The sequence below is a fragment of the Plodia interpunctella genome, chromosome 14 (genome assembly GCF_027563975.2).
Source record: "Plodia interpunctella isolate USDA-ARS_2022_Savannah chromosome 14, ilPloInte3.2, whole genome shotgun sequence".
NCBI lineage: Eukaryota > Metazoa > Arthropoda > Insecta > Lepidoptera > Pyralidae > Plodia > Plodia interpunctella.
In genome coordinates this window covers 8,688,514-8,701,191 of record NC_071307.1, presented here as the reverse complement: position 1 = coordinate 8,701,191, position 12,678 = coordinate 8,688,514, and the positions used below count along the sequence as shown (strand labels likewise).

The following is a 12,678-nucleotide window of genomic DNA, read 5'->3' as shown; positions in this document are numbered from 1 at the left end:
TCACTTTTTCATAATATTAGTATGGATTCAATTTGTATCTGTTGACGACTGTCTAAGCTACTGTGGTCACAAGTGAATGCAAAAAGTAAAACTGATTTCACTATTTGACCACACCCAACATCTGCGTGTGGTCTCATAGTGAATAACCATACTGCGTTAGTCATACTCAAACATAATGGCATACAAAACCTTGAGAGTTGAGTTTGTATTCAAAAGACTAGTTTTGCGACCCGCCTCGCCTTGACTAAATCGCATTGAATTTTAACGAAGGAAATGGTTTTATGGCTATTATAAGGATGTTGCCTTGTTTTGGTGTTTGGTGATTTATTGCGACATTTTAACTGAGGTTTTTAGCCATCGTGAAAGTTGCAAGGTCTTTTAGGGATAAGTAGGATCATTGAAACTAGTTAATATTAGTAATTTTTACTAAATCCCGTCTAGATTTACGTTGGTACATCCTAGCACAAAAATCTAATTTCCAATTTTTGTGGGTCCTAGAAAATTAGTTTATGGAACTAAAAAAAAACGGGTTAGAAATTAATTATAATTAAAATAAACATAAATTAATATTAATGAATACTGGCAACTGGAGTCCGGTAGTGTAAGTTTTTTATTGACGTCAATCAGGCATGTTTAAAACTTGTTCTAAAATAGAAAAATACATATTCTTATTGAAGAACTAAACCAAAACTAATTATACAAATAATATACAACCTATGTAATAACGGCAAGGTGCTCATCACGCAGGCAGCATTCCCGCGCATAGAAGTTCCAAGTAATATTATTTATTGATTTGACGACCTCGGTGGCGCAGTGGTAAAGTGCTTGCCCCTGAACCGAGAGGTCCCGGGTTCGATTCCCGGTCGGGTCGTGATGGAAAATGATCTTTCTCTGGTTGGCCTGGGTCTTGGGTTGGTTATCTATGTATATATTTTACGTTATCTATATATATGTATTTGTTATAAAATATAGTATCGTTGAGTTAGTATCCCATAACACAAGCCTCGAACTTATTTTGGGGCTAGCTCAATCTGTGTGATCAGGTGTGATTTGTCCTGATATATTTATTTATATTTATTTATTTTGTTTCTTGTCCTCAGCACATGCCAGTCCCGTGGCGCAGTATCCTGACCTCTCTACCCGTATGGGCCATCATCATAACACATGGAGCTTCAGTCTTCGGCTACTTCACTGTCGTCAACCAGCTTCCGACCTACATTGAGAGCATACTGCATTACAGCATCAAACACGTAAGTACTATATTATAAGGCTTATTATGTTTTAGTAAGTTTTTTTTAAAAGGGTCAATGTGTATGCTTCTTCATGTTTCGTATTTTTATTAAACGGGAAATATTCTAGCCACTTCTAAAAGTTCTGAATTTAAATCTTTCAATCTTCTAAAAAAGTTTTTTTATATCTTTCAATGATACTGAACAACTTTCTAGTTGAACAATCGCCCTACAAACTACCTATTGAAAAAAAAAAACTAAAACCGGAAATGACAAGTTACAACTTATAAGTGATTTCATTATTTATTCAGCGCGGTGGCACTACAGATACTATGTTCAAAGGATTATGAGTCTTTCTGCCAACATTACTAAGTCCATATTCAATTGATCAACTTTATCTCTGTATCTTATTCGCACGCTTGCCAATTTGTAGGGTGACCAAGCCCTACAGCGAAAGGTGGACATAGCGAACCTGTTTGGACAATTATCGTATCTTTTGCAATCCACCCGCATTACGCAAGACGAGTTATCGTTTGTTTTCGTTCGAGAATTGTTATTGATATTTTGCGAAAGATGTTTTGTCCTTTTATAAAATTTAAAAATAGGATTCTTGACATTTAAGTTGTCCGTTTTTTTAGTAGTATTTTGTAATCGTTTTGGTTTTTGAAACAATGTGTTATTATTTGAAAAATTCATTGACTGTACATATTTTATATTAAAAAAAATACTAACAATGCGTTTTAGTTTAAACAATAGGCTCCCAAAATAGAACCCTGTATTTTGGAAACCTGGAGCACCGTTACTGTAAAGGCTTATTACACAGTGATCATATTAGAACGTGTTTGACTAATCATACTATCAAACAAAATATACGAATTGTCTCAAAAGATTACAGTTATATGTTGGATAGGACTTAAGTATACATATAATAGGATTTTAAAATACATTTCCACACTTATCAGTATAAAAAGGCCTTAATAGCACATGTGGAATTACAAAAGTCTCACAAAATAAACTCAAACGGTAAATTACATTTCTTGTATGTTATATACACACATTTTGAAACAATAATATATATTATTAATTTTAATTAGCTTAGTAATTTTTGATTGTTTCTTAATCGTTTTTTCAAATATTTTAATTATCTATTGTATTCTTTAATTGCCTAACTTATTCATAATTTATACAAATTTATTTAAAATTGTCAGCCAGTTATTGCCATTTTATAAATAAAATTAAATATTAATTTGAGATCGATCTAGTTTAATCTGGATAATGTAGCCTTGTTTATGATATTTAACTATATACAATTTAAATATTAGTGTGACCAGTTTAGCAGTAGTCAAACATATATATTTATATTTAATTTTCTCAAATTGTTAAAAAATATTGAATACACAATCATATCCTCAAAGTTGATTTAATTTTAAAATATCTAGTTTTCCCTTTGGTACTATATTGTCTGTAGATAACTATAATTATGACATTTGAAGTTAAGATCATAAGGTTAAAATATGTAGGCAATCGTAACTAGAATTTTATCTCAGATTTCCATAAACTGAAGTAATCAAGATATTCTATTCACTTTGATGCGAAGAATACTTAATTAACTCTGAGGTTTAAAATAAAACCAAGAAATTTTTAACATGGCTATTGAAAATTCCGTTATATTCATAGAATAACTAAAACATATATTCATAGAATAACTAAAACTTACATACTTAAGTATCTTTACTATTTTGTAGTAATATAGAAGTTATTAAAAAAATATTTAGTAATTTTTAGCAAGGACCGCTGCTGCTCATCAATGAAATTTTACTGAAAATCTTTTATGAACGTAATGTACATAGATGGTAGGTTCATTTTTCTTTGGTTTACAAACATAACGTTGATTTTATCTGGTTTGGTAACTTATGAAGCTAAGGATAAAGCAGTATAACGCAAGCCACTCACCCTATTGCATCAGCCAGAAGTGGACAACCTCAAGTCTTATGGAATGGAAGTCGCTTGCCACACCTCAAATGATCTCGCAAACATAATTAAATTATTGACAATAAATTATGATACAAAAATGTTTGTATTTCCGTGGATTTTACCTTTTCTAGGTCGTACAGGCCATATAATTTTTGTAGGTGTCGTAGCTGGTTCTGGTAATAATGTAAATATAATATGCAGCCATTGCCATATATCCTTATATAAGTAAAATTATTGTAAGGAATGTACATTGATCAATTAAGTATCAGTGAAAGCGACCTCAAAGTTCAATTGCCATTGCCACACTCTGAATGCTAGTTTAAATATTCTGCGCACAACTTTGCATAAATGCCCAGGGCATCTTCCAGTCCCTTGGTAAGTCTATATTTGCATAATAAATATGAAAAAAAAATGTTAATAATAAACAAATAAAATAAATAAAAATACAAAACTCTTAGTGCTTTCTAAAAAAATACATGAGTAAATTCTGTATATTCTCAATTTATAAGTAATACAAGTGGTGTTAAAATCATATTCTTTTGAAACATTATTACGCAAAAGAATACGTATGGTATGCGATTAGGATAATTTTATCAGGGTTCTTATTTAGGGCTCATCAATTTGCTGTATTATGGTTTTTAATATCATATTTCTCTTGCTCATACAAAGAAATAAGTCTCAAGGTATAAAACAAGTCCTTAATAATGAACAATGTTAAATTTGGTTACAGTTAAATATGGTTTTCACATTTTTTGTACATGTAAATAAAATAAAAATAAACAAAATGTTTTTATTCGAATGACAATAGATCCATATATGTTAGTAAATATGTATTACCGCGAGTTGGTCGATTCACGAGTTATATACTGACGAAGCTCATGTACAAATGTTGGAATGCAAATTTCTCTTGTCATTAGTCTAGGAAAACAATATTTAACATACTAAAGTAATATTATTACGTATTAATATCAGTATGTGAGTCTAATGATATCATTCGGCTAACACACATTTGATTATTAATACACGCCTACCGTTGTTAATTTTAAAGAACTTTAATTCAAATTGGCGTCTCAGAAAACCTTTTGTCATCAACCATCATGTATTATAGGCACATCAAAACTGAACATAAAAAACATACCGAGCAAATAAGTTTAGTTGGTCAAAACAATAAAAAAAAGTCGAACGTGTTTAATATGTACCTTAATTTATGTGGTTGTCCGATCACGCTGTGATCGCGTGGTCACTCTACAATGTTTATAAAACTTGTCAAGTAATTCTCAACACACTATGAATTCAAAATAATTTTATCTAACACGACCATTATGAGTTTTTATTTAATATATTTTATAAATGTACTTATTTAAATTTGTTGTTTTTTTTTTTAAGTTCTAAGCGTTCAAGTTGGTCTAATTTAATTTTTTTTTATAAGGATCACTACATAGTTATTTTTTCAAGTAGAGATTTTTGTTTCCTAGTTTCGTGTTCTATATATACTAGTGGCCCGTCCCTGCTTCGCTCGGGTAAAACCTTCCCCAGGAATCACAACACTCTAAACAACCGCATCAAACTTGGTTGCGTACTTTTAAAGATCTAAACTTCCCGATGTCGCTGTGTATACAAGGACTTTGTTTTATACTACGTAGTGAAGCAATTCGTATCTGGTTTCTGTATCAATTTATAATCATATAAATTATCAATTCGCAAATATAAGAAAGAAAAGGTCTAGTAAAAGGTCTACTGCCAGCGAGAGTGCTTCAAAGATTTTAATCCTATCAGTAATCCTGCAAACCTTGTTTAGTTTCGGTCTAGACGGCTAGACTAACAACTGATTGGATATCTGTGTCCTTATGAAATTAATACTTATTTAGGAGACTAAACCCGCGTCTTCGCCTGCATGAGATTCCCACGGGAACTCTCGTACTTAGAATACATCAGTATCCAAAATGTATTTATTTCATAAGGTATGCAAAACAGGTTACAGCCATTACATTACACATAACAAACCATTATAATTAAGAACTGGGTTATAGCCCAAAATATACATACTCAGAAATTTTATAATTTAGAAACGTAAACAAAGAAAATACAATATTAAGAAGCAACAGATATCTATAACAACAAGAATTTATATTATTGTTGTTATAGATATCTGTTGCTTCTTGGACTTCAACTTGGACTTGCACTAAAAAATTAAATTTCAAGAAGATTGGTCGAGGTAAAGTTGTCGTTTTAGTACAACAAATCTATTTGAAATTTTGAATTGCGTGTTCTACACGTGACAAATAAACAAAATTACTTTTGCTTTTTCTAATAGCCAATGGGATTCCCTTATCTCAATGGCCAGACTGTCACGAATGCTCAAATTGCCCTAGCAAATGATGTCTCCTCTGGTCTCCTCATATCTAATACCAACCTATTGGTACCAGTATGACTGACCAACCGGCATTAGTGAAGGATGTAGCTTCGCTTATAATGGATGTAGCACAGGATGCTATCAATTGCCTCTTTGTATGTCTGTATCATGTTTGCGACACTCGGAATACCTACACTAAGTCTATTCATGAATTATATTGATAATTCAGTCATAAATCAATCTTTCGCTCATCTAAACGTTTCCCCGATTTCTTCCGCCGCATTTGAGCTGCGGAGCCCAGGCTCCGCAGCTCAAATGCGAACCCTGGGGTTCGGTTACCTACTTTTCTCCTCCATTTGGCTCGGTCGATGTAATAGAACAGCAGAGACAGTCAACAAACACAATTTTACATTTATTTACATATATTTATTTTATTTCCCTTATGCAGTAGTAGTAGAGTACTTGGTGTACTAGTATCAGTTACCTGTGGGTGGTCGAAGCCATAAATATTGACTATAAATAATATTATAACGTTATTGTTTCGCAATACATTATAATTTTGCCAATAAAACGTTAATTTCGATCGTTAATGTCATCGTAGGGCGTTTCATCGCGCCGAGTTCAGTTACCTGAATATAATATTCTAGCCATGTTATTACAAGGTAAACTATGTTTTGTTACTATTGCATTTAACAACATTTGACATTGACAGAAGGAGACAAAACAGTTTGCTTTCACTTTGATCGATGAGTAAATCTATGGCACATTGCTCGTAATCTGCTTTATGTATTATAATAAGTATTATAAATCTTTGGTAATCGAATCGCACACAATAGCACTTATTATGTTTAAATCCAAATATTTGTTGCAATAGTTTTTTTTAAATAAAGCCCTATAAGTATCGATACTATTTTTATTTGATTATCAATATTTTTAGAAAAATAATACCTATGACTCTAAATATAATAAATAAATAATAAATACTGACAAATCACACAGATTCAGCTAGCCCCAAAGTAAGTTCGAGACTTGTGTTATGGGATACTAACTCAACGATACTATATTTTATAACTAATACATATATAGATAAACATCCAAGACTCGAGCCAATTAGAAAATGATCATTTTCCATCATGACTCGACCGGGGATCGAACCCGGGACCTCTCAGTTCAGAGGCAAGCACTTTACCACTGCACCACCGAAGTCGTCAGATCAAATATATAGGGACAAATCACAGTCCCATCCCAAAGCAAGTTCGAGACTTATGTTATGGGATACTAACTCAAATATACTATATTATATAACATATATCCATGACGTGGACTGTATACGATACAATACATAGTACGTAATGTTTCGCAAACTCAAGATCGCAACTATTTCCGTATGTATCTACATAGTTGTTAGTATAGTATGTGAATGCATTACATTTTTTTATCAGATATATAGCCGTGCGTGCCCTAGATCCTAGTTTCAGGGTTACGTATAGTATATGTGTTGGTATTTCAGTTTTTTTATATGTATGTATTTGGTTCGGGATCGGGAAACAAATGAAGACACTTCGTTATGAACATCTTTTTTTTTTTTCAATAAAGAAAGAAACAATTTATTTTCCACAACACACCAATATACAGATCGCGCCAAACTTCTAGTTCGCTCTGAAGTTGCTTCGCGCAGGTGTACTGTCGGTTTTGAGCTACTGCGACGCGACTCGCCTCGACTTCAGAGCGAACTAGAAGTTTGGCGCGATCTGTACACACTATATTGGGGGTGGACTGGGTTTGAAGCCTAAACTAATATAATATACAAAACCTAAATCTTGTCCTTCACAAAATCCCACTTTATATGTCGACATTTCACCTCAACAACGCGTATTTCTACGCATATCTTTATTACCTTTAAAACTTTTAATTTTATTTTTATTTGAATAATTCATATAAATAAAAATAATAGGTACTGATGGGGTTGCGTAGATTCTGTAGTGCATCAGACATGTTTGCAGAAGCAAAAGTAGATTGCTTCTACGCTACTATGTGGAATCGGTTTGCATCCCTGGTGCGCAGAATGCGGACCAGCACCAACCACATCCTGAGTATGGTAGCCAGCAGACTGGACTGTGTGTACATCGGTCGCTGTTGCGCAGTCTCATACGGAACTGGGCAACAGTGACTGATTTTTTTGTATTTGTATTTACTAACAATAGGTTAAGGTTTCATTGTTACTAACAAAAAAAAATGACTTATGGTCTGAATAAAGAAATTTTATTATTATATCAAACACTCCATCTTATAGTATACCTATAGGAAGATTTGCTTGAATTTTCTATATCCCTTGGTTTCACCATATCCTTAAGATTTCCGCGAAAATCTCATTTAAATAATCCTACTACACCAACATGAACGATTTTAGAAGAAGTAATTCTACCGGAGCTATTTTCTCCATAATCCCCCTGACGGACGTCATTAAGCGGCCGCTATCTGGCGCCACCCCGTGACTAAGATATAATTAGCAGGAGTCGCCGGCAAATTACTGCTACATAAGGCTGTTCGCACACTGTTTATTCGCGCAGTCACTCATAATATCATACAGCAGCTCGTAGCATGTGAAGATATCATGCACGAACTTCTATCCATCTATGCCGCGGTTCTAGAGGCGAATTTGCGTAGGCTGTTGTGCTGTTGTTCAATTTAAATTTCAGGAGAAAAATTGCAAGAACTAAATGGCATACCATTTAGTTCAATTTTTCTCCTGAAGTTTTAATAAAGTGCTCGGAGCTACATTATTTAAATCAATGCCCTCACAGCATTAGGATATCCGCGTATAATTTTTTTTAAATGTTTCTGTTTTAGAGAAATTATTATAGATTTGTACTTTTACAAAAAAAGTATACAAGCTGGTTCATTGTTTTTAAACTTGAAGACCACGGTGGCGCGGTGGTGCATGCCTCTGAACTGAGAGGTCCCGGGTTCGATCCCCGGTCGGGTTATGATGGAAAATGATCTTTTTCTGATTGGCCCGGGTCTTGGATGTTTATCTATACTACCATTGAGTTAGTATCCCATAACACAAGTCTCGAACTTACTTTAATATATTATTTTTTATATAAACATCTTCCAGTCTATATTTGCGTAGAATGATATATAAGTATGTGTATTGAATATATTAAAAGCTTATGTTAAAAATGACATTTAGAAGTAATAACTTTAGTAGTAAAAACTTATTTATAAATAAATTTAGTCATTCCAAATAACGTGCAGACGCAGCCTTAGTAATGAGGGTTTATGCCGCATTTTAATTATCTGCGTGTAAATCCAAGATTCCTCGTGCGAAAGTGCCCGGTGGCGGCCGGCGGCGCCGGCCCCGGTCTACGAGCGGATAAATAAATAAGTATTGATTTTCAAACTGAAAAATATATTTATTTATTGAATACTAGCTGCGTCCCGAAGCTTCGCTCTCGTGGGAATTCCGGGATAAAAAGTACCCTATGTGTATGTGTATTACTAATTTTTTTAAACAATCTCTAGCAGATCTCCGCGTGAAAGTGTGACATACACACATACATCATTACAAACTTTCGCATATATAACGTTAGTAGCATTAGTAGGCTGTAAGGGTTTCTGGCAGCTCCGCCCACAAAATATTATGTATCGGGTGCCCCTTTTCTTTTCCTCCCCATTTCTGGACCTCAAAGGGTTTGAAGGGGACTTTTTACTTGAAGAAAACAAACTTAACTTTGTGATGAAGAAGATTTATAGGAAACTATAAGCATTATTTTATACAAAAACGTCTTGTATATTATTAACTTTCGTCGTATCACCGTGAGTCGCATTGTAGCCGTTAACTAAAAATGCCATTAAGACCTCCAATCGCGCTGGCCTCAAACGTTCCGCATTGTTTATTTTTTCGATATAGCAAACTTATTTGACAGATATCTGAAGCAAAATTGATCCGTGAACCAATGTTGCCATGGTCAAAAGTTCAAAAGAAAATATGTTACAATACAATTCAAAATATCTTTATTGCCTATAAAAACAGTATCAATAAAAATAATACAACAGACATTTACATATGGACCAATGGCGGGCTTATTGCTAAGCAATCTCTTCCAGCCAACCTTTGGGTAGTGAGAGAGGATAACAGAAGAGAGTGGGCGCAGTATGTATTTTTACCTATCTTTGAGGACCTGTAAATGGTCGAATGTTTTCTAATTTAGTATTAACTAGCGGCCCGTCAAAGCTTTGCTTGTGTAAAACCATAATAAATTGTACCTGATCTTCCTCTTAAATTACTCTTATCTATTTAAAGAACCCGCATCAAAATCCTTTGACGTAGTTTTAAAGATCTAAGTATATAAGTAATACAGACAGCGTGAAGCGACTTTGTTTTATACTCTCTACTGATAAAGTACGTATGGTCTAACAAATGAAATAAATTTCAAAGTAAACTGACGGTCGATTAAACATCAGAAATAGTCTTGATTAACATTGTACAACCGAGAAATGTTTTAAATTATGTATTGAACACTGGCACAGTAAAAAGTCAAGCATGGACAGAATTAACATTGAATGGGCAGGCGCATCTTGGCACCTACTTTCCGCGTGTTATGGCGCTAGCCTCGGTTGCATTGTCATGATACCAAAAGCAATAAGTTACCTAATTAGTTATTAACTTAAGACAGCTAATGATCTGAAAACGAGGGTACTTGAGCCGGCATCAAAAATGGAATATTTCAAAGTCATTTAAAAAGAAAACTTGTCTAAATTTTACACAGACAGAGACTAACAAGAATATCTTAGCCCGTAATCAAAATTGTAATAGTTTTGAAGTAATTCCCATTTTCTATTGAAATTTATTAGACAGCAGCGACTCGGGTCACCTGGCCAAATATTTTTGACAAACTGTAACTTTGTTTAACTTTAATTTTGTTCGTTGTGTTACTTCCTTCTTATCTTTCAGTCGTGTGCTCACTGCGGGATGTCGTGATGTGCCTTAATCTAACCTCGTCAATATCTCTCTTCATTTGTGGCGGTTTTTCATTTGTTCTAGAACTATGGAGACCTTGTTGTTCACGAGATCTGGTCGAACCAAATTCCAAATTCTTTATTCAGTTCTTATAGGATGATTACATCACTTATTGACGTCAAAAATTTAGTTAAAAGTAATTCTACTGCCGACTTCCAAAGCTCAAGTGAAGAACAAGCGGCGCAACAAACTTCACCGCAGCCGTTTCTCCAAAAACGTTAATTGACAAATGTGGGTCTTATTATATTAAAACTGAACGGACCATCGGTATCTTCCTTAACATTATACCAAATAAGCAGTCTACCGAGGTGAATGGTCTCAACATAAACCCGTCATCATAGTTTATTTACAGTATGGTTACTACTACTATATACGGGCAGTAATGGTTTCCTAGAAAAACTCGACAAACGCTATGCGGGTTAGGAATTTTTATACTGATTATTAAATGAAGTTAAAAAGGTGTTGACGCATTGTTTGTTCTTAGATTGATTGTTGTTAAAAGCGCCTTCTAATAGGTATAGGTATTAGTAATATATTATATCTTTCCATATTAATATACACCCCGTTTTTTTCTTACACAATCACAAAAGTCAGACAAGTAAACAATCTTCGCAGTACTTTGTTGAAAGTAAATCAAACACTTGTTCAAAACACTTATTAACCACGAAGAAGTAATTTCCTGAAAATTCTAATTTAATTCATAAAAATGTATTTTTAAGACCAGTTGTCGTCAGAAAATAATGTTCGAGGAGTTCCTTCATCGAGAGCCGATCCTGGTATATTAAAGGCATGCACATCATAATTAATACATTGCCATTTAAACAAAACTTTGTGTACAAAAATATGGCGGCAAGATTCCACCAGAACACAGATACATAGCAAGTTAAATAAAAGCTTGTAAAAAATAAATGTTTATCCACAGAATGGTCTACTGTCGTCCCTGCCGTACCTGGGCAAGTACCTGTGCGCGCTGGCATCGTCAGTCCTGGCTGACAGCCTGCGAAGAAGCGGCAAGCTGTCCACCACACACGCGAGGAAACTCTTCACGGGTCTCGCTGTCGGCTTGCCAGGTAAATAACAAATACAAAAATGTGTTTATTTGCACAGATAGGTTAACATCGGCTCCCAGTCAAGGGAATCTCTAAAGGGTTTAACCATACGTCTTTACTGATTGATAGTATCAACAATTAAAACTTATTTTAACTATATTATTATTACTATCAATTAAAAATCAAATGTTTCATCGTTTGACATTCTTTTCGTGTCGATAGTCGGCTCCACATTGTCGCTGAAATTGGAGCGTAGTTTGTATGTGTGTTTTTATTTACCGTAATAAAAGACCGGCAAAGTATGTCGAATCCGCCAAGTTTAGCGACAGTGTGGACCCGGCATTCTAACGCTCTGTTGGGTTGGATACTAGGTAAAATATTTCATCGTCAGAACCGAACATATAATGCAATATCATTACAACACTTGAAAGTTTTCTATATTATGTAGAAAACTTATAATAATAGTGTTTTAAAGCATGAAAATGTTCACATTTTTCACATTAACGACCTCGGTGGCAGTGGTAAAGTGCTTGCCCTGGGTTCGATCCCCGGTCGGGTCATGATGGAAAATTATCTTTTTATGATTCGCCCGGGTCCTGGATGTTTATGTATATATGTATTTGTTATAAAATATAGTATCGTTGAGTTAGTATCCCATAACACAAGTCTCGAACTTACTTTGGGGCTAGCTCAATCTGTGTGATTTGTCCTAATGTATTTATTTATTTTAGGTCTGTTGATGCTGGCCGAGGCTTTCTTCGGCGAAGACCGCATCTGGTCCATTGCTATCTTTACAATGGCTCTCACCATCAACGGCGCGGTGACTGCCGGCTATCTGGGCAACGGGTTGGACATCGCGCCCAATTTCAGTGGTCAGTATGGAATAGACTACATGTTTCATTCCACTTGAGAAAGGTCGGCTACCTCTCATCTATTTCAGCCGCTAAACAGCATTGCTTGCATTGTCGTGTTCCGGTTTGAAGGGTGAGAGAGGCGGTGTGATTACAGGGCACTGTGGCAAAAGATCCTAGGACACAAAGTAGACAACGC

The 12,678-nt window shown here is 34.5% G+C and overlaps 1 protein-coding gene across 1 annotated transcript in view; it reads left to right on the top strand.

Annotated features, from left to right (window-relative positions):
* LOC128675680 (uncharacterized protein) overlaps window positions 1–12,678 on the top strand; it is a 41,548-nt gene that overhangs the window by 23,450 nt on the left and 5,420 nt on the right. Inside the window, exons 8-10 of the mRNA XM_053755246.2 lie at window positions 1,101–1,250; window positions 11,502–11,649; window positions 12,360–12,500. Coding sequence (XP_053611221.1) covers window positions 1,101–1,250; window positions 11,502–11,649; window positions 12,360–12,500 — 439 coding nt within the window. The remainder of the gene's footprint in view (window positions 1–1,100; window positions 1,251–11,501; window positions 11,650–12,359; window positions 12,501–12,678) is intronic.